Source organism: Aptenodytes patagonicus, chromosome 2 (genome assembly GCF_965638725.1).
Source record: "Aptenodytes patagonicus chromosome 2, bAptPat1.pri.cur, whole genome shotgun sequence".
NCBI classification, from domain to species: Eukaryota; Metazoa; Chordata; class Aves; order Sphenisciformes; family Spheniscidae; genus Aptenodytes; species Aptenodytes patagonicus.
Genome location: NC_134950.1, coordinates 89,013,512 through 89,037,235, shown reverse-complemented (window position 1 = coordinate 89,037,235; position 23,724 = coordinate 89,013,512). Strand labels below are relative to the sequence as shown.

The 23,724-nt window shown below is 35.4% G+C and overlaps 1 protein-coding gene across 10 annotated transcripts in view; it reads left to right on the top strand.

The window, feature by feature from the left end:
- Positions 1–23,052, top strand: part of CDH10 (cadherin 10) — a 112,051-nt gene extending 88,999 nt beyond the window's left edge. For all 10 annotated transcript variants that reach the window (XM_076330381.1, XM_076330384.1, XM_076330385.1 and 7 more), the window contains 6 exons: positions 812–1,065; positions 4,339–4,475; positions 6,748–6,869; positions 16,946–17,054; positions 19,013–19,264; positions 20,138–23,052. In XM_076330381.1, the coding sequence (XP_076186496.1) occupies positions 812–1,065; positions 4,339–4,475; positions 6,748–6,869; positions 16,946–17,054; positions 19,013–19,264; positions 20,138–20,631 (1,368 nt within the window). In that variant the 3' untranslated portion in view covers positions 20,632–23,052. The remainder of the gene's footprint in view (positions 1–811; positions 1,066–4,338; positions 4,476–6,747; positions 6,870–16,945; positions 17,055–19,012; positions 19,265–20,137) is intronic.
- The last annotated feature ends 672 nt before the right edge of the window (positions 23,053–23,724 follow it).

Here is a 23,724-nt window from a genome sequence, read left to right as displayed (position 1 = left end):
TCAGAAAGGTAAATTCTCAGCTTGCTCATTTCCTCAGTATCATTAATAAGCTAACACTTTTCATCTATGACAGTTAGAAAAATTTGAAGGAATAGAGGTTCTTTTTTACCCAAAATGGTTTCTAATTATAACCCTGAACCTTTCCTCATTCCATTTTAAAAAGGAACTGCTGACAAAAATGTCAAATCTATTTTGCAGAAAAAATCTCTGATGTTGGAATTATTAAATTAAATGTAAAGGAACAAGATAAAGCTCTTACTGTTTCTCTAGATATAGAGAACATTGACACACACTCCCTCTTTAAAAGAAACCTAAAACATTCCTGATATTTAAGGTCAGCTACATTTGTTTGACAATAAGGATATTCAGGCCATTTTGAATATCCAAGAGTTTATAGTATTTCCTGAGAAATATTAGTATTAAGTACCTTGTTCTGAAATGTCAGTATTTCAAGTCTGCATTTAAAGTATTTTAAATGCTTATATGATTGTTTCAAATCCATATTCTCATGAAACAGCTGCAAAATTCACTAAATAATTGGTAAATTTGCACTGAAAATCTTTTTGTCATTGGTGCTATGATAATTCAAATAATATTTAGGAAGAGAAACTTCCTCTAAGAACAATGGAAATTTCTTACTAGAGAAAGTGATCCCTGTGCTGTGGAAAATTTGAACGGTACTGGGGTTCCCCCAAGTCAAGGCAATATCTGACAAAGCTTGAGTCCTCTTCAGTTTCCATTATGTATATAGGTCAACATCTGTCAATATGTAACGTAATTTAATAAATTTTATCATTGTCTTCATTTTTAGCCACTGGACTATGAGATGAGACGACTTTATACCTTGAAAGTAGAAGCTGAGAATACCCATGTGGATCCACGCTTCTATTATCTTGGGCCTTTCAAAGATACAACTATTGTGAAAATCTCTGTAGATGATGTGGATGAACCTCCAGTCTTTAGCAGATCTTCTTACCTTTTTGAAGTGCATGAAGATATTGAGTTAGGGACAATAATAGGAACAGTAATGGCACGGGATCCTGATTCGGCCTCAAGTCCAATAAGGTAATACTCCAGTCTCTGTAAACACATCATTTGCTAAAGAAATTAAGAGAAATAGTAATACAACATGAATTGCAACGTGCTCATTGTACACAGGAAGAAGATGCTAATGTTTCTTTCTGTAATTTATTAGTATCCCAGAGATAGACAGAACTGAGAATGATGCCATCTGTAAGCCTCTGAACACCCTCAGGGAACAGCCATTGACTTGCACACAAGAGACACAGGAAGTGTTTTCTAGTACTTCAAATCTCAGAAAACTTATAATATTACACATTGATTTCAAGTACGCTCTTCAGGACTACTTCTTACTTCACACTGTGAAAAAATGCCAAACCAGTCTATGGCCCAGGAAAGGGACAGAGCTTTCTAATGATTCCTCTGGTCAGTCCTGGAAAGTATGCAGGGCAGATCTCACCTGCTCTGGCTGGTGCCTCCTGCTTTGTAGGCTTGCCAGAGTGATCGCTATGCATAATAAAATTATCTTGTGTATGCTCAAATACACTAAGAAATTAGACATTGAAAGATTAATATCTTTAAAAATCTTTTCTATGTATACTACTAAACGCTACACACTACATGGCATCTAGCTGAATGTAGTAAACTATATTTTGGTGTGGGGTTTATTGTGTGTTTTTCTATAATGCATAAGCTTTAAGACACAGGTAAGACAACGCTGCCCAAGTTGGATGTGTGTTGTCTGAAATACCAGATAAAGTACAAAAATTACATTCTAGCAAAAGAACCTTATTTACTGACTCTGAAGTCAATTGTCACATACTTCTTGATGAGGCCCAGGTGGTAAAACTGGATTAGGAAATGAGACTGAATCTAATTTTCTCCTATGGTGATTCGTGTGTATGGAAAAGATAGGAGATTACACCAAGCCTCTAAAATTTAAGAATATATAAATAACTTAGCATTGCATCTTTATCCACTCTAATTGCATGAGACAACTGACAATTTTAGGAGTTATATTTTCTTAATCATGACTGGAAAAAGAACAAACTTGGAGCTTTTGTTCATTTTGTTTCTGACACAACTTGATGAATTGAAGAACTGTGGCAGGTATTTCCCTCATCACTATTATATACACAGAGTAGCAACCTAAAGATTCTTTTATATAATTTTTCTATGTCCTGTTGATGTTTCTTTCATTCTTCCATAGAACATAATTTAGAAGAGGCAGGTGGAGCAAACCAATAGTAATAAGGGCAAAGAAATTTTTAAAAAATTGAAAGGGACCATTGAACCTAGACTTAGTTCACTTGAAGAAAAACATCGAAGATATATGCGATAATGCTTTTCATAGTACAGTCATTTCTTTTAGCTTTCATTTAATCCTACCTAGTTGGAGACAAGAACTTTAAAACAATTCACATAGCATAGATTGGATTCTCTTTAGTATTTGCTCTGTTCCTCAACTTCCAAAGCAACCTTGTATATTCATTCAAACAATACTTACCTAGGATAAGTTTTTACAATATTTTACTTCTTACAGTATTAATATTAAATACAAAGTACTGTGTGTTTACCCCAGAAGTTAACAGCTAACATTTAAACTAAAGTATTTTGAAAGTTGTCATATTTTGAAATTAGGGCAATTTGTATAATACTTTAATACTGCTATTAAGAAAAAATATTACAGCTTCAGGTTGTAGAATTGATTCAGTTTTTAAATTTTTTTTCTGCTTAGCTATTTATTTTAAAATATTAGTTTCTGTTTATTAAAATTTATATAAGTTAGGCTTCCTATAAATTGAGTGCCAATAGCTTCCTGTTGCACTAATTTCTATTTCTGTTCAATGAATATGGAGGTATTTTCTGAAAATAATAATTTTGGTAGCATTTGCAGGCCATTAGAAGTCATATGATGGGGTAAAAGTGTGTGCTTATCTCATGGCTATTATCAAATGGCATAGAATTTTTAAGGACACAATGTGGAATAGATCTTGTTAGCTAGACAAGTGATTATTGCCTATTGAAAAACCGTTAACTAGAGTGCTGTAAAAATAAGTTCTTTTCCTCATTAAAACTCCTTCCATGGATGAAGTAAAATCAAATGCTTATCATATAAGCCAAATAGTCTTAAATATGATTTCTCTGAAAAATAGCAAGTTTTTGTTTAATTCTAACTAACAGTTATTATAGTCAACTAGTAGTAAAAAAAAATAATTTGAGCAAGTCTTTCCTGAATTTTCAGAAGTGTTTTTTGGCTGTTCTAATTTCCTTTTGTTTTGTTTTTGTATTCATTTTGGTGTTGGTTGGTTTGTTTGTTGAGATTTTGTTTGTTTGTTCATTTGTTTTATATATTTATGCTGTTGTGTATGGTGGAGTGAGCAAACAAAACCCACCAAAACGTTATAGACATCATTTTCATATTACAGCATTTTTTCATTTGGTTCAATTTAGTTAAGTACTGTAAGTAAAAACAGATACACTTGATGAACTGTTTAGATCACTCATAAAAGTTCATCAAAACATGAACAATTGTTTCTATTGTACTGTACAAGTGTACTAGCAGATTTTTTTTTTAACTTGGCCCAATTCTGCCAGGTAGTTAGATAAATGTTCTGTACTTTGCAAAATCCGACATTGAATTCCACATCAAAGGTTCAATCTTAACTTTGAAGCCAGTGTTAATTATTAGAAAAAATGGAGGAAAGAGCAATTAGCTGATTCTAGTTGACATTCTGCCATATTGTGTTAGTAGAAGTTTTGCCTGCAGAAGTATAGCAACTATAGCAACATAGAAGGTCCTTCAACAGCAGTATATTCATTAAAGTTCTGCATGTGAACTTATTTTTATAGGTTTTTTTAACCTGATCTCTAGTAAATTAATATATACTAAAGTGTAAAAGCTGAGCTTATAACAATACTTTTGACAAGCTTATAAATTAGATGTCAGTCTCAGTCTGAAGGAACAGTACATCAAAGACAATTTTCCTTTCAGGATTAAAACAATTCTTTAATTATTATATTGAAATTCTGATTTATTTTTTGTGATTCTCATATATGTTTCTAAAAGCTCAGAAGATCAAATTTTACACTATTGTACCATATTTATTAAAATCTTGCCAATTTTATTCCTCATTCTATGGAACTAACCTTAAGAATTTTCATAAGTGTTTATAAAAACTAAATAGATGTCTTCTCAAAACTAACCTTTGTAATGTAACATACAGAACCTAAAAGACATATTGACTTGTTGTGAAACAGGCTTTTTTCCATTTTCTATCATTTTGACAACACTTTTTCTGTCTTTATCATATTTAGGTTTTCTCTGGATCGTCACACTGATCTTGACAGGATATTTAATATTCATTCTGGAAATGGGTCCATCTATACTTCTAAGCCACTTGACCGTGAGATATCACAATGGCACAATCTTAGCGTTATAGCAGCTGAGATCAGTAAGCCAATTTGGTCTCTTTTTCCTTTCAGTTTTCCTTAGCCTGCAAAGTTACAGCTGTGACTTCATGAGAAAAAAAGCTCCCTTCCTTCCCCCCCACCCCTTTCTATTAGATATTCTGGGAAAGTAAATTTGGGATAGCTAACAGCAGCTGTCTCCTCATTGTTTTTTTCCTCACCTGCTTCCACCACTGACCTTTAATGTCCAAGTTACTTCTGAAGTGTGACCCAATTAAATAATAACACTGGAGTAATTCTGTTTTCTTCCTTTTCTTTGAGGACAATGACATGATTTTGCTGTTAAAGTATCAAAGTTCAGGATGTTAATCTATGTTTTTGTCTCTATCGTTTTCTTCATTTCCTTAGAAATTTCATTATCTCTTCCTACGGTATCTACACCTACAGCTCTTGGAATCAATACATCTTACAAGTTATGTTCAATTTGATCCCTAAGCTGTAGCATTTCCTGGACTATTTAAATCAGCTCTCTGTACATATTTTCCTGTTAAAAGTACAAAGAGGAAAGCAGAGATTGTCCTAAACCTGCTGCATTATTGAGATTAACTCTAATTGCCTGACAAAAAATGTTCTAAGGGACAAAGGTCTGATCTTTGAAATCAGCTAGTGAGGATCACTTGCTTTCAAAGACACTGTTTTTTTAAGGTTAATTCTACATCAGTCAAAAGAAGAAAAAATTGCTGATCAGCAGTGAAGCATGGCTGGCAAGAACTACACTGCAGAGAACTAAATGGAACGATGTGTCCAGCCAATTAACCACTCTTAGCCTTCCTGTCCCCATTTCTGTAGTCCAGATCAATAGGCTGGTTGTATTGAGCACACCCGGTAGCGGTACTTTTTTTTTTTTTTAAAACTCTTTTTTTTTTTTCTTGCGATGCATGGTCCTGAGCTTACAGTCCTTCACAGTGCTGTCCAATGTTGTAAGAATACTTTTCAGAAGTATTTATATAATGAAAAAACTTAGTATCCTTGTATGGTTATATCATAGTGCTGAACATATTTCCTTGTCAGGATACTTTGAGCAAATCTACATTCTGGACTTAGTTGGAGTAGCTAGCATTCTCCAAAGAGGTACATTAGTTTTGGAGAAAGTGAAGGGGGAGATTAGATTTAGGTCATTAAATCTTTAAAAATATTACCTGTGAAGCATGACACAATGGGACAGCAGTGTTAAGACTAGAACTCATTTAGAAAGTTGGTACAAAAATGCCAAAGGCTATGAAAAACAGTGCCCTAAAGCTGCCATTTTAAACAATTCAAGATGTGAAAAAGATCCACATCACACTCTTTAGCAAAGGTGTTATTAATAACAAGTGAACTTAATGCCAGCTACTTGTAAATGTTTACTGTTTATTTGAAGCAGCTTAAAAGGGGAAAAAAAACTCAGTAATTTTGAATCATCTCTACTGTTACTTATCCTATGCCATTAAAGTTGCAAAATCATATACTATTTAGCTGCCAGCCAGCAAAACTCCAAGAAATTGCTGCAATTTTACTCCCAAGCATTATTTCAGATTTTTGGTATGGCAACTAGATCAGCAAGTGGGAACAGGGACACTTGTATTCTTGAATTAACCTATATTAATAAGAGGGCACTCTAAATAATACTAGGGTTTTGACATTTGGCAAGGCGGAGCTTACAATTCTTCCTTCGTAACCTAAGGTCTGAAAACCTACATTCATATTTTTTAAGGCAATTTAAACATAAAAACTCTGATTCTAATAAATTCTTTACCAGATTTTTTGGGGGGATACTTTCATTGGCTTTGTTGGAATTTCTCCCTATTTATTAAGGCACAAGAGAGGAAAGTCAGGCTTGAAAATTTTTCAAAATATGTATGCACAAAGTCAATAATTTTGTTTCTATGTAAAACAAAACAGAACACAAATCATTTTAAAATTAAAAATCAAAACCTTGCAGCAGAATAATACCAAATAACCAAATCTGTCATGATAGTAATGGGCATACTTTCCATATACTATATCTGGATAGATTATTAACAGTTGGAGCCCCTATATTCATGTAAAATCTTAATTACTCACTAGATACCAGTACTTTAATTTATTTTTTTACTCTAAGCAAAACATCTCCTTATTTTTCAGGAGGCCTGATTCTTACCTGGTATCAGTTTGTATGCTAAATTTTGACAAATTTCATACCTAATCTTGCATGTTTATTGCTCGTGAAATTTGGAAGAAAACAGAAAACTTGTAGTAGGAAAATAAGCTCATTATTTTTCTTTCTTCTCCTGTCAGACAACCCCAAAGATACTACTCGTGTACCTGTCTACGTAAGAATTTTGGATGTTAATGACAATGCCCCACAGTTTGCTGTATTCTACGATACTTTTGTCTGTGAAAACGCAAGAGCTGGACAGGTATGCCTTTGATAAACACTTTCCACTATCCAGTTTTGCTACAGCACTCAATTGTAGATCATTCTTGCCTGTTGCTTGGGAGAAATCATGTCCAAAATAGCTTTTGAAATGTTAAAAATGAAAGCAAAGTAGCTCTATAGGTGAGGCTTAGGGTGAAATATCAATATATTACAACAGCATCAGTGTGTGAACTACCACTTTCTTTACCTAACCCTGTACTACTGTCAAATCCTGACTAGATATGTCCAAGAGACATGGTCATAATTAGTTTTGCCGTTATCTTTACAAAGTAAATGTTATATGTAGCTACTAAAAAGTTTGATCTATATTTTCATTAACTCTCAAATAGCAAAATTCAGGTGTATTTCAATCCATGCTGATGGTGATTACAGACATCTACATCTGTAATGCCTTTTTTTTTTTTTTTTATTTTTAGGCTTATCTTTTATTATCACACCAAAAACTTTTGAAAAGAAAATACAAAACATACATTTTTTGAACTGGTAACTTAATATTTTGTTTTGCCTCTTGGAAGCTACAGAATGTGTACTTCAATTTAAGTGAAATTACTGCAGTGCTTAATTTCTAGTTTATAATAGGCAGCTGCTTATTAGAACTGTTAAAAAACTGTTTTCCTAGTACAGCACAGCATGTCCCAGAGCACAGTCAGCCGATAATAAATCCTTTAAAATGGTAGCAGTAGTACCTCAGTGCAATCATTTTAGCACCTTTGAACAGAACATGGGAGAAGTGCCAGCTTGTCTTAACTGTTTGAGTCCTACAGGTATGACATTCAGGTTGTATTACAAATTTCACATTCAGTTTGCCATTCTTTCTAAAGTAACATCAGTGGGAAATTAGAACAGAGGATTAAAGGCCTAAACTTACAATGCATAAAATGTCTGAAGGTACTGAGCAAGGGCATTTGTCTGCTACGAGAGTTATAAGATAATTCAAGCTGTTGGATAAATAGAAATGACTGGCTAAACATCTAGAATTTCTGACAGTTGTAGTGTCTTTTATAAATGCTAAAATAATATTTTAATCACTTTCAATATGAGATATGGATTAAGAATTGGAAAAGTAGAATACTGAATTTTCCTCTTCCAGTTTCACAGAAAATTTCCTAGGTAAAAAAAATCAAAATGCATTAATCCACAACTCTTACCCTGTTTGAGGTTTTGGAATCTGTTCTGTCCAGGTTGCTAACTATAGAGGATACAGGAAATGCTTAATAGAACAGTTATATTTTCATGCAAACACATTTTCAGGAACTTTATTTTTCTGAGCTATCTAGAATATTGAGGTCAATATAATTTAAAAATAAATATAAAAGTTACTTCTGCATTACACTGGTTTTCTGTTTACATTCAGAAAAGGCTGTCAGTTAAAAAGTTGAAAAAAAACACACTAATCATTTATGACTAATAAATGAGAAGCTAAATAAGTGCACGTACCCATAAATGTTTATTTAAATTGTGATAGAGCTCAGTAGTGTCTCCTTCATAAAAAAAATAGGTTTACTCAAAGGGCTATAAATTTTTTTTTTTAAAATCTGAGTTGCAAATGATTGTTTAAAGAAAACAATCCACAGGAAGAGAAAAAAATGCAATGTAGGATAACATGAATAATCAATTCAAATGTAATTATATTATTCTTGCTTACTGGTAGATCATAAATAAGATTTGTTATTTTGGAATTCAGTCTGTCCTGAGGGATTGAATCTAATCAATCCATAATGAACATGGTTCTCTAAGTTTAGGTCCTCCCCCATTTCTGCTATTTTTCTTTCCTTTCAAGTTTTCATAATTATGTTTGATCCATGATCAAATTTAATTCTTCCATTAGATCACTGAACCTATTATGATACTTCATCAGTCACAAATTCTGTGATATTCGTTTAAATATTTCCTATCTCCTACTGACAAACATTTTAATGAATATTAGAGTTTTCCAGTTTATTTTCCCTTAAAACTTCCATTTACTTAATTTATATAGAAGTATATATAAAATATATATATACACATATATATACTTACATCTATAGACACACACACAATATATATGTGTGTGTGCGCGTGTGTGTATACATATACACAGACACATATATGCATATATATAGCAAGAGAGAGAGGGAGAGTACTTTTTATGAATTGTAATTTTGGGGGTCTGAGTGACTCAAAGGGCCTGTGTTTGTTTTCCTGTTTTTCAGGAAAAAAATTCAAGCAATTTCCTTGCTATTACTGTTGATGTCAGATTGTACCATGACCTTCAAAACAATGCGAATACCCTGTTCCAAAAAGCTCAAGCTACAAACAAGCAGCACCTGTGGCAGAATGCCATTTTGATGGCGGTTTTTCTTTCAACCCCCCAAAACTGGGGACAATCTTGGTGTGATGGCATTAAGGGGAGACAGGCATTCATGTGGGCTATACAAGGCTGACTCAGTAGAAGTTGAGGGGAAGAAAGGAGTGAAATGCTCGGACTGCTGCGGTCCTGTACACAAAGAAGTTCAGCTGTCCTCCACTCCCAGGTGGGAAGAGCCAGGAGCTGGGCATCTGGGCAGATGGATTCCCAGTGGTTTGGTCAGCTCCCAGCTGCCACACCCCTGGCAGCTCAGCAGCCAGCCTCCAAAGATCCTCTAATGTAAAAGACAGGAATCAGTGTAGAAAGTAGAAGTCAGTCCTACTTTAGAGAGATTTTACATGGAAGCTGAGTATATTTTTTCTACATATTCACTTTCCTTATAGTAATGGTCAGAAGAGGGGCCCTTCTTCTTCCTTTGTAAAAGACCTGCCAAAAGAAAAGAAGGCATGACCTGACCTTGGACAGCAGCCAGGTACCCACCCAGCCACTCCCTCCCTCCTTAACAGGACAGGGGGAGAAAATAAGGTGAAGAAGAAAATAGGTTGAGATAAAGACAGGGAGATCACTTACCAGTTACCACCGCTGGCAAAACAGACTCAGCTTGGGGAAAATTAGTTTAATTTACTGCCAGTTAAAAATAAGGTAGGATGGTGAGAAACAAAGACAAAAGAACTAAAACACCTTCCCTTCACCCCCCCTTCTTCCCAGGCTCACCTTCACCCCTTCATCCCCAACTCCTTGACCTCCTCCCCTCTGAGCGGTACAGGGAGATGGGGAATGGGGGGCTGCAGTCAGCCCATAACAGCTCCTCCCTGCCGCTCCTTCCTCCTCACGCTTTTCCCTGCTCCAGCCTGGGGCCTTCCCACGGGCTGCAGGGAAACACCTGCCCCACCGGGGTCTCTCCAGGGGCCGCAGGGGCATCTCTCTCTCTGCTGGGGCGCCTGGAGCACCTCCTCCCCTCCTCCTGCTCTCCCCCCGGGGCTCGCAGGGCTCTTTCTCACACCGTTTCCCTCAGCCCCGGCTGCCGGGCAGCGTTTTGCCCTTTCTCAGCCAGGCTTTCCCCGAGGCGCCCGCCCGTGGCTGAGGGGCTCAGCCGTGCCCTGCGGTGGGGCCCTTGGAGCCGGCTGGAACCGGCTGTGTCCGGCACGGGGCAGCCCCTGCAGCCCCCCACCCCCCATTGCTGCTGCTGCCAGCACCTGGGTACCTGCACCTGCCACAAATATATTGTGATGTTTAAATGGGAAATTGTTTTGTTTTCTTTTATTTCCCTTTGGCTGTTCACCATCTTCTCCTACTCTGGTCATTGTAATATATATATACATGTCTTTCTGGGGGGTTATATACCTAAAATTTAGAAATATTGAGTAACAAATATATACCAAATCACATAGGCCTTGCATTAACAGACCTCTACTGTCATGGGTGTCCAGTGGTGTTCTGGTCCTTTCAAAGATCGTGTCCTTTCTCCTAAGGACTCCCTGCCTGAGTCAGAGGTAGGCAGTAGGTAAACAGCATGGTTCCCTGCACCTTTCAAAGCCTCAAAAGTAATGAGGAAAGTTGTGTTTTCATCTGTTTGGGTCTCTAAGCATGTTTGTTACAATCTTGCTGTTATTAGCCTTCATTTTACCAAATCTATACATGCCCACTCCTTTTTCATATATCCCAATGTTATATAAATCAGTCTAGCTCATCATGAATTCTCTTTCAATGACATTTTAAGATATGATTTATTCTTTTTTTCTTTTTCCTATATCTTAATTCAGCATAGATGATATATACACACTAGGTTTCTTGAACCAATTCTTTTTATGTTGCTCCTCTTCTTACCAACTCATTTGACCCATATAAAAAACTTTATCAGGGACATTTTTCCTACCATAACCTTGCTTAAACATGGCTTTTGGAATCTTTTTATTTCCAGCAATTTCCTCATTATATTCACCAGGTGTCTTTCTAATCATTATTCCTTTTATTGAAAAAATAACTAAAATATGTATCTATTGAAAATCTAAATTCCTTGCTGCTTCATTTTCTAGGAATTCAATTTTCTCCCCTTTATTTTAGATGTTTTTTATAGAACTTTCTTATATCATTTGATCCTGAAGTGTTATGTTTTCTTTGTTTTTTGCACCTCCCTCATTTCTTTTGTCATACTACAATTTGTGGTCAATTTACTTGAATATTTTTTTCTTTCCTTTTCCATCTCTTTATTCTTACTTTAGTTCCTTCAGTATATTTCCATAGATCTTATATCTTCCAGTGTTTTTAGAAGTATCAGAATTTTCTTCTTGCTTTACTTTTTTTCAAGAACTCTCAAGGTTTTCCTTTGTTTTACTCTGGTAAGTGAAAGTTTTTGTAACGCAAATCAATATAGGGTTTCTAAATATTTGTGGTTTTTTTTTCTTAATAGCACATCATATTTTCTGTTCTTTGCACAGAATTTAAAAGCAAATATATACTGTGTTTTAGAAAAAATAAACATTTTCTTAAACAGTGGGTAGAACTCATGCTCAGAGTGGACCTACCAAACACAAGGGTGAATTTTGTTGGAATAAGCAGCCTACACAGCAAACTTGTTTCTACTGTTTTATCATTTTTTAGTGGCTAACAACCCTCTTTGTTTACTTTTGGGCCCTTACTTTCCTGGCTGTTTTCAGACAGAGTAACAACCTTGGCTTCCCTGCAGTTGTTAGTGTTTTGTGGCATTGCTAGCAAGGAGAAGCAACTTACTGTGGGTGTAATGGGGGTATCCCATGGTTGATTGGTCTAAGAGGAAAACAACACTGTAGGAAGTCATGTGTAAAACAAGATATAGTGCATTAATATAGTTACTAGTATCATCAGCAAATAACATGCAAAACATGCAATGTAATGCTTTCATCTTCTGTTTATTTGGGGGGGGGGGGGGGGGGTTGATGTAGACCAAAACCACTCCCCCTGCCCTGTCCCATGGGAGTCAAACAGAACAAAGAAGGACTAACACTAACTTATGTATTTGAACACATTGCCTGGAGCAATGGAATACTAACTAGGCTTGCCTCTTGTCAAAACTCCAACATTAAATAAGTTTGTGTGAGTATCATATACGTACTGGTATATGTTACGTCATTTAAGAACCCCCTTAGTTTATTAATACTGTTTTGTGTCAGTACAATTACCAATATAGATACTTAAGCTATAAAGGCTATGGAAGATAATTTTATGGCAATTCTAGGGAAATACAAGGCTTCCCAGATTTTCATTTTTGGAATAGTATTGATAACTTCTAAACTTTTTCAGACAAATAGCTATTTCCTGGTAGTCTGTCACTTTCTTTCTGAAAGTCTGGTTTGTTAAATCAGTTTCTCATGGAAAGACAGGGGGATAGTAGAAGTTAATCATATTTGTTTCCTACTTCAAAGGGTCCCTTATAACCAAACAGGATTTTCTAATGAGACTTAAGTACTTCTTTCCTGGATAGTTACTGCCGCTTGTTTAATTACATTTTTTAAAAACATAGTACAAAATGGTATAGACAAATTTAAGAAACTGAGAACTAAAATCTTTAATGATTCAGTATTGTTCAGTTTTACTAAGAAATAAAAAAAAGTACATTAACAGTAGCAGATTATCTGCAATACCCATTGCCTGTATTTACAGTGTAACACTGGGTGGTAGATGACCTTTAAGGTAGAGTTTAATCTCTGTCATTTCAAATCCTCTTAATTGTAGGTTTATATTTGAAAGCCACTGAGAAATGGAAAAGGCTACTAATGTACATATTGATTGCAAATAAAGAGGTGTACCCAGTAAGAAGTTTCTTTTTTCTTCAAGTGGATTTGCATGTATTTAAGAGACTCTAAGTAGTTATTCTGCCATCAATTACGGCCCAGAGGTTCAGAGTCAAGCAAGCAATGGCTAAAAACTAGTATACTGAAGGCTTTATTGGTCCTTGAAGCTTCAAGAATGAGTCCAGGTTTGGTAAAACACAGATACTATTGCAAGTGGCTGCCTAGCAACTGTGCAAAAGGGAAAGCTCGTGCAAAATAAGCTCCCATGGTTAGTTACAATCTTAATTACTCCTATCAGTTCTGTGCCCACAAACAACTGGATAATAACTGGATAAAAATTGTAGTCATTGGATTTACCTGTCAGAATGTGGTACAGTCTGCCTGAAGTGGTTAGATTTGTGAAAATAATTAAAAATTTGAGTGAACAAAGACCCGTTTTCATGAAATCCATAAGGTGCCCCAAGATGGCTGGGACTGGAATACTAGAGGAACAAGACATAGAGCAGCAAGCACAATACACTGAAAGTCCAGAAGATAATATAGTGTATCAGTCTTAGGAAACACTTTCTGTCACATGTTGTAATTGCTTGCACTAGGGAACAAAAGGAAGAGTCAAACACAAAGAACTGTCTGATACAGATACTATGGGATGGAAAGGTCTGACTCCAACCCAAGTCTTGATTAGAGAAGTCCTGGAGAAGAGGCAGATCCATTAGAGTCCAAATGGCTAGTCTGAAAAAATTGTGAAAACAAAATTCCCTGTGCCACACTGGGATCCTCAGTGTCTCCTCACCTTGATTACAACTGATGAAATAGAGGAGGGTGAAGGAAACAAGTACAACAGAGCTATTTTGAAAAAAAAAAAGAATGCAGATGAGAGGGATTCCAGACCTGAACCTACTCTCAGACAGAAGTTGTGGTAACTCTTTTTGCTCAAGTCAACAATCAGCAAGTCAAATATGTCCTATTTAGGACATCCAAACCTGTGATACTGCTATAATTGCAAGAGAGATGGAGTAGGCAAGCAAAGAAATCACCAAAACAATGTATATCATTGACTATGGCCTACAGCTGTACTTTTATTGCTTCCCAGCAATGCAGGAGGAATCTGTTTTCCCCCTTCCTCATTTGTATGTTGTGTCCATGTGTTGTCTGAAGCTTGCTTTACGTACAGGCCTTGAAAGAGCACAAAAGATACTGCAAGGAGAACTTTCCAGGCTCACACAGGAGATGATTACTTGCTCTATTGGAATGTGTACGTGGCCTCATTTGCAAAGGAGCTAGTAATGCACTTCCCATGTGAATTTCCAGTAATATCTTCATTTGCAAAAAAATTTACAAATATTTTAAAAGTTTAGGTTCTCATTGAGAATAGCAAAACGAATCATGCTTTTGTTTGTGATGTATTTTACAATTTAATTTAGATGTGCTGTAAATGTGACAATGTATCTAAACACGTTGCTTCACTATGATCATCCTTAAAACTTTGCCTTTTAAAGAAATGTATCAGCAAGTAACTTGAAACTGCATAATATTTAGTCAGCCAAATGTTTGCTGGCATTTTTGAATTATCCTTACATTTTAATATTTAAATGATGCTTGCAACAAAAAAAAAAAAAAAAAACACAGCAAGTTTTGGTTTTTTATCCCTAATGTAAGCAAATTAACTGAATTTGCTTGCAAAATGCATCATAAGGTTAAACATGATAAGTATTTGAACAGAGAAGTTCCCAGAGAACTTCAATTGCTACAACACCCACCTCACTACAACCTCCCTTCTACAACTACCTGAAAGGAGGTTGTAGCAAGGTGTCGGTCTCTTTTCCCAAGTAACAAGTGATAGGACGAGAGCGAATGGCCTCAAGTTACGCCAGGGGAGGTTTAGATTGGACATGAGGAAAAATTTCTTCACTGAAAGGGTTGTCAAACATTGGAACAGGCTGCCCAGGAAAGTGGTGGAGTCCCCATCCCTGGAGGTATTTAAAAGACGTGTAGAAGTGGTGCTTAGGGACATGGTATAGTGTTGGACTTGGCAGTGTTAGATTTGGACTAGATGATCTTAAAGGTCTTTTCCAACCTGAATTATGCTATGATGTTATAATTCTAACAAATGATGACTGGGGGAATTAATAAGAGATATTTTCTTGCTGTTTGTTGTTATGCCAAGGGACACTGGTCGGTAGTGCCATAGTAGGTGAACAATCCCTGTAAACCAGAAAAAGATTTTAAGCTATAAAAAATTCTACATACTCCTTTTAAACTATGGGTATGGACACAGAAGTGGAGGAGTTGATTTTCATCAACTTAACACCAACAACTGACTGCATTCATGATCTCCACTTGTGAAGTAAAATGAACTAGTGTTTTCTTGACTTAATTTTGCAAAAATCTCTAAAGATTTATTTGCTAATTACTCACTAAATAATTAAAAGCTTCATTCTTTAAAAACAAATAATATTCTATGCTTATATTATCTGTTTTTTCATCCAGTATGTTATTGGAAGTTTATGTGAGAAAAAAATTTAGAGAAAGACAAAACTCCAGTTAAGAAAGCAAGCAAGTTGCTGTATTAAAAGAAATCAAATCCTTGTCTCATGAAGAAATTTGTTGCTGTATTCTGGATGTACAAGAGAGAAGTTGGGAGTTAATCATGCATTTGTTAAGGCAAACAGGAGTACATTGCAATTGTTGATGTTAAAGATGATCAGTCCTGACAAAAGCTGTGATATGAAGAGAAATGGCTGTACTTGGAAGAATTGGAAGGGGAAAAACAAACAGGGTTTAACAAGTATGCCACAGGGAAGGAGTAGTGTCAAAAATTAGATGTAATTCCATGCTTGAAAAAACATTGCAATTTAAAATGATGGATCAGAAATGAAGAATCAAAACGACCTAGGCTAAAGATTAACCTATTTTTGGAAGTTAAACTTAAGAACATAACTGAACATTCATGCACGCATGCACAAAAATTCAGCCATAGGTACAGTTTTTATTGTTATAGTATAAAAAAACACTCTGAAATAAAGCAATCCAGATGTCAAAAATTGTATTTTGTTTGGAAAATGACATTTTGCCACACTTATGTACAGAAACGTCAATGAAAAAAAGCCATTTACCTGACAGATAAACAAATGTTGATAAAGGGCTTGCCATTACTTCCCCCCAAAATACCCAAACTTTTTTGTAGGCATTGCAGAAAGCACTCAATCCAAGTATTGAACTGACCTGATGCAGCTTACTCTGCGAATTGTGACACCAGATTCTCATCCCACTCTAAGGTGGTGCATCTGTAGAGTATGCTACAATGTTTTGCAAAAGTTGAAATATATATATATATATTCTAACTGGCATTTTTAATCTCAGGAATCTTATTGGTATATTTTGCTATACTAATAAATAGAAAAATCTTGGTTGTTTTTATTTTGAAATTTAATTTGAAACTTTGACTTCCCTATCAGAATCCTCTATTTGATAAAATACCATTTTTATCACAAAAATGTAAAATATCCTCTGAATTCCTGTCTTAGGTGTTGATTTGAATTTAAAGTGGTGGATCAGAGGTGAAGAATACAAACAACCTAGGCTAAAGATAAAGGTATTTTTGGCAAATTTAGTCCTCTTTGTAGTTACAAAAATATATAAATATGTATTAGAAAGAAGAAATAGAGGAGGACTAAGGTGGCCATTTTACACGTGCACATGTACCACGACATGAAACATGTATGGATGCTTTTGTTGGAAAAACTCATATGATACGCTTGTTTAACATTTGTTCTGTTAATATGTTCTACAGATTAAGTATTAAGTCAATATGTGCATAGTTTGAATATGAAGTTGTCTTAACACCTCTAGTCTGCTTAAAGTAATCAGACAGCTGTATCAAAAACCTAGGTGCATTTGGTTTTTTTGTCATTTGTTTGCTTCCTTTTTTTCCTGCAGCTTATTCAAACCATAAGTGCAGTAGACAAAGATGACCCTCTTGGTGGACAAAAATTTTTCTTCAGTTTAGCTGCTGTTAACCCAAACTTCACTGTTCAGGATAATGAAGGTAAAATTCATGCCTGTTCCAGGGAAGGAGTTTTATCTTTGCTGTCTGGCATACATTCCTGAAATATATTTGCTTTTGATGTCTATCAATACATAGAGAAGCCGTTGAAGTGGCTGCTAGCAAGAATAATAATTTTACCTGAATGTTTGTGATTTAGGACTTCTGCATTTTCATCTGTGTAAGGGAGGCAAAAATTATCATGGGAAAAATGGGGTAAAACATATTATAAAGAAAATCAGTAAAAGTGTTGGTTTGGGGTGAGTAGCCAGATGAAATGCTTGACTGAAGGAGAAAAAAAAGGTGTAAAAAATGGCTTCAGCTGACAAGTTCAGATTTTTCACTTTAGCCTTCTGTCATATAGTTCTGACTCCCCTGGTCTTCTGTTTGGCTTCTGTCTGACCATTAATGAAAATAATTGGCTCTGAGCGCATAGCCACTTTGGCTTTTCTTTTGATCCTTTGTCAATCTTTCTTTATCTGAGAAAATTTTCAGAAGATTCTCTTGGGGAAGGGGGACTATGCACCCATTTTGGCCTTCATTATCAGTCTGACTAACTGAGAGGGCTCTAGATTACAGAAGAAATAAATGAGGGGAAACATGGTACCAACCTTCAAATGTGTTAAAGGCAAAAAAGCAATGAGAATAATCCTCTTTTCCTGATAAGGATTTCAGGAAGTAATAGGCTGCAAACAACATGTGAAATTTTAGGTTAGATAGAGAAAAAATTTCTAACAGTAGGGAAAGTGAAGAACTGAAATCAAATTGTTTGGTACCTTATAAAATCCCCAGCAGCAGAGGTATTTAAAGATCTGTCAGACACATAGTTTTTAATGTTGCGTGAAAACAAATAGCATACAAATACCCCAAACCAATGAAAGGATGCAATACAGGAAAACTTTGTGTTTCACATCATAGAGACTATGAAAAAAATATATCATTTAATATTTTAAAGAGAGATTATAACCTGGTGGCTAGGTCCTGAGTGTATAGAGGTATAGAACTTGTTATTTCTTTTCTATGCATAATTATTTTCTTTCTTTTTGCACATGGGTTATTTTAATTCAGCCTGAAGGTGGCTGGCAAGATAGCTAACCACCAACCTCAAGAGATCCACAAGTATGATAAAAATTAAATTTTTCTTCTAACGGAGACTAAATATGTATTTTCTCTCTTTTGGACTAAAAAGTTAGCAACTCTAGTGATGGCTCACGCTCTAGTGCTGTGGCCCTAACAATAGAAGAAATAGTCTCTCCCCGTTATTCATTCCTTCCCTTGGCCACTCAGTGAACAGCTTTTGATGCTGAGGTATACTGCATACAGCTAAGATTTGTCTGCTACAAATACAGTTTAGTAAATTCATTTCTCAAAAGTGTGCAGGAATACCTGCCATCTTTTACATTTTATGAATTCCTAAGACAATTTTTCCCCAAAAAATCTACTCCATGTGGTAAGGTACATAATTCATTGTCCTAGAGTATGTTGAAAGTGTTTTGGTGTGGAAAATCTCGTACTGTTTACAGATAGCATTCCCGTGGGTGTTGTCACAGAAGATCCATAGGAAGAATCTTTCAAAACAGAGTGCTTGTTGAACAGTGTGTAGTGGAAGGTTATTTTTTCTCAGTTGGCCACTTCATCTCAGGGCTTTAGCCCTGTACTGGAACTGTGTCATGCACTGCATACATTAATCTATAAAACATTTTTAAGCTTTGAAAAATCCTCTTTTCAAATCACACTCGAAGGTGCTGCAGAGGCACAGAGGAGCAGGCCAGATGTACATAAAAAATTATAAATATCTTTCTGATCAAATGGAAATGTCATTAGGAAAAGAGAGCTATCACTATATCAGGAACAGTTTCAAAATGCTACCAGTGATGTAAAATATGATGGTTTGTATGTACTATAAATGATACACTTTTTATATTCTTATACTATACAACAGTATATTTTAATCGATCTAGATAACACCGCGAGAATTTTGACAAGAAGGAATGGCTTTAGTCGACATGAGATAAGTACTTACCTTCTACCAGTGGTGATATCAGACAATGACTACCCGATCCAGAGCAGCACTGGCACGCTGACCATTCGAGTGTGTGCCTGTGACAGCCGGGGGAACATGCAGTCCTGCAACGCTGAGGCCTTGCTCCTCCCTGCTGGCCTCAGCACAGGGGCACTGGTTGCCATTCTCCTCTGCATCATTATCCTGCTAGGTAAGAAAAAGAAATGCATCTTTCCCCCCATGAACAAATGCTTCAGGCCTGACTCATTTCACAAAACTATGCAGGTTGATAAAATTACTGATCATGGATTTTGCAAGAAGAATTTAACTGCAACTTAAAACAAAAAGAAAAAAAAAGGCAAAATCAGTTTGTCTGGGAATTAGACATTGTAAATAAGAATTCAAGTCCCAGACTGTTAAAACTATCAGTGTGCAACCAGAATCTAATTTTTGTTCTTTCGTTAAGTTGTCCTAAAAAGAAGATCAGAAAGGAGGAATAGCATAATCAAAAATCAGTCATGGCTTTCATTTTAATTTTTTTTTGAGGGAATGTCTCTTTTTTATTTAAATAACTATCTAAAGTCAACAAGCGGTATCTATTTCACACAGAATATGCCAGTAAATAGTATTTTTACTATACTAAAGCACTGTATATCCAGAGGTTTCTGTGCTGTAATAAAAAAAATTGTAAATTTTGTAAAACCTCCATTTTGAGGCTTTCAGAAAATCACTTAATGACCTATAATTCACCTCAAAAGCAGTTCTTAACAGTATACTTTGAGCTTAAAAAAGGGAAAAGATCTTCAGAACAGACCTAGCTATTTTAAAACTCATTAAAGTTACGGAAGGAGCATGTACTCAAGCTCACGGTTCTGTAAGGCAGAGCACACAATGTGTGTGCAAAATAGCATTTTGATATAGACCTTACTGTGCGACCATAATGCAGATAGAGATGTTTATCCATTTATTAGACAGAAATGAATTGCTGAAACGTAGCTGAAATAAAGTTCTTGTACCTGATAGATTTGCTACTAAGAAATTGTTAAATGGAGATCTTTACCCATTCTTTGTTTCTCTCTTTAAGTTATAGTGGTGTTGTTTGCTGCTCTGAAGAGGCAACGAAAGAAGGAGCCTTTGATCCTCTCTAAAGAGGACATCAGAGACAACATTGTGAGTTATAACGATGAAGGCGGTGGAGAGGAAGACACCCAAGCCTTTGATATTGGCACACTGAGGAATCCTGCAGCTATCGAAGACAAGAAGCTTCGACGAGACATTATCCCTGAAACGTTATTTGTACCACGGAGGACTCCTTCAGCACCAGATAACACAGATGTCCGAGATTTCATTAACCAAAGGCTAAAAGAGCATGATACTGATCCTTCCGCACCACCGTATGACTCGCTTGCAACCTATGCCTATGAAGGAAATGATTCAATAGCTGAATCCTTGAGCTCCTTAGAGTCGGGTACGACCGAAGGAGACCAAAACTATGATTACCTCCGAGAATGGGGTCCTCGGTTTAATAAGCTAGCTGAAATGTATGGTGGAGGAGAAAGTGACAAAGACACTTCTTAACCTACAGTAAGCTACATTTTTGTTTCCTTTGAGCGGAAGTAATTTTACAGACACCTTCTGCACTCAACAGTATTTAACATTCAGGAAAATTTTCCTGCCACTCAGCACAATGGTTTCCTTTTAAAATTTGTTTTAAATTTGTCCATTAATGTCATTCATTCTTTCTAGTAGGATGCCACTTGGAATATATACAGCATTTTATTTAATCACCTTCCAAGAGCCAAAGCTATGGAAATTCAGTGTTGTCCATTTTAGTAAGTAAAATAAACAATATCTGCAGAAATTTGAACAGGGTGATAATCCCTTAAGCAACCTCATGTACAAGCCGCTTCTGTTAGGTACATGTCCTATCCTTGCAAATGCAGCTTTTAAGATGGCAAAGAAGAAAAAATCCAATATGTCCTGTTCTGTACATTAAAATTAAAACAAAATGTACACGTGGTGTTAATAAGTGTAATATGCAGCTGGTTTAAAAAAAAAAGTTTGTGCAACTTCATTTCATCAAATTCTATCTGCCAATGTTTTATATTTATATTTTTGTATTTATTTTTAAGAAATAAACCAGTTTTTACAACTATGTTGATGCTTGCCTGCCTGTTCTGGCCATCAATTCCAGGCTTGAAGAGAACATGAAATTTCCCTGATGACAGCACAGCCAAATGCTAGTGCTTCTATGCTGCAGTATTCTCCATACATTTAACACAGTCTGAAGTGTTTGTGCTCACAGGGAGAGGATCAAGTTATAGACCTATTTGCTTGTTCAAAAGTGCTACTTCCTACAGTTGTCATGTTTAAGAGAAATTTTATTTTTGAGCTGAAATAATGATATTCTATTCTAGAAAGATGAACTCCTATTTTGTCTCAACTTGAATTACCTTGTTCTAAAAACATGCTGGTACAACTAATCCATCCAAACACATAAAATTAGTTTCAAAAACTGAGTTTATTTGTTCTATAGTTCTCTGTTTTAAATCATAATTGCATCATCAGAGGTGATCTGTAACTGCAGTGGATAAAGTGTAAAAAGATGTTTAAACAATCATTTTTGAGCACCATCCTTTTCCAAAGACAAATCATTTGATGGCAAACTACTGTGTGTTGTATTGCAACCATCTGAGGGTAACTTAATCTCCTTTAAAGCTGTCAGGCTGAAGGCTGACAAAGTGTCAGTAAAACTAGCACACACGCCCACCCAATTTACTGAGTTTTCTGATAGCTTGGGAGAGTCTAGTAAAAAGAAACCTGAGCAACTAGCCAACTGTAACAGAAATCATACTTTAGCTATCACAAAACAAACAAGGTATCCCAAGACATTTTAAGATGTCTCTTTTTTCTTTCAATCTTTAGATTACACAAATCTATTTAGTAAAAAAGCACTGTGGTTTTGAAACATTGCTGAGTTGAAATAATTTCAGAGCAAAAGCAGGATGTCATAGGTCTGTATTTATTTATTTATTGTGGAAGAAACACATCTGAAGGATGATCCCTCCTCTGTCTCTCTTAACTTCTTACTGGCATAAAATCAACGGATATTGAAAATATATTAGTCCTTTGAAAAGTGCAATGTTGCATTCTTATTTGATGAGATATTTCTTCTCCTTAATGGAGTAATTAAACCCAATGAAGTTGAAAGCTGAATACAGTGTCATTATGCAAGCTATTTTGGTGCAATGGAGACCAAATTTTTATTGACTTGATATCAAGTTAAACTATTTGATCTATTAAGAGACTGTGAAGATTATGGATTTTTCTTAATTTCACTCAATAATGCTTTCATTAACTAAGGAATTTTTATATTCCTTAATAGAAAATAATTCTGAGAATATTAAGAAACATCTTAGATAATCAGCATTACAAAGCTTTGTAGAAGTCTTACAGGCCATACAAATAGTTGATCTTTTTTATGATTATCTACTGAAAGGGACCTAATTTTTTCTTCCTTCCTAATCTCCATTTGTCCTTCAACAGCATGTAATAGGATGAAACAAACAAACAAAATTCATCCATTAAATACATAAATAGCCAAAAGGCACTCTTCCAATACTGTTTTCTGTCTGCAGCAATATTGAGATCAGTGACAGCCTACATATTTAATTGAGTATCTATTAGGACAAAAGATAAAATAGGCTGTAATACAGCTGGTTTTTACCTCTTTTTTAAAAATAAGATTTTGGTTAAACAGGTTCAGCCAACACTTTTACATATAACTCAGTAAAAATCTCTGTTTTGTTTCCGGAAAGAAAAAACAAACACACACAGCTCCCTCACTCCTTAAACATATCAGCAAATGTCAAATAAAACTGTTATTTTGATTTGCATTACAGTATTTATTTCTGAATAAAAACTATGTGGAAATATTTGTCTATCACTACGTTTAAGGAAGTTATTTTATAATGTTCGGCAGAATCTGAACCTAATGTTTAAAATTTAATCCTGTATGCATTATTAAATAAAATAGTAGTATACATTATGGAAATATATAGCAATATTACTAAAGTTATTATATAAATAATATAAATGAAAATTTGTTTTACCCCTTGCCATATCCTTTGAGTTTTATTTCCCAGTACATCTTAGGAAAAGGAAAAAAAAAATCCATTTCAACACTATAGATGTTACTGTGCAAATAGCATTTCACTGTACAAACATACACCATTCTGCTGTATAAAAAACTCAGCCTAGTGAAAGTGGGCATAGGAACATGTAGTCACCTGTGCAGACAAATCATAAAAAAGCATTCAGGAAGTCGTAATTCATTGTCATATCTAATTTATTTTAGGAACTGGATCATTTAAGCAACTGAGTCTGGTCCTTAATATTACACACAGTCACAGAATAGTCTACAAACAGTGTCTCTATGCTCTTACATGCCACAAACGAGTCATAACAGCTTAGTCAAATGTAAGGCCATATAGTAAAAGCCATGAGTACCAGAAGTCATGGAAAGGAAGAAGAAAGGAATCAAGGGCACTATCCCAATGTCTTTCTTACACCTTTACAATAGTGAGGAATTGGAAAATGAAACTCCCAGACAAATCAAAGTGGAGAAAATGTAAAACAGGATACCTGCTTCTCAAGTATTACCTGCTAAGC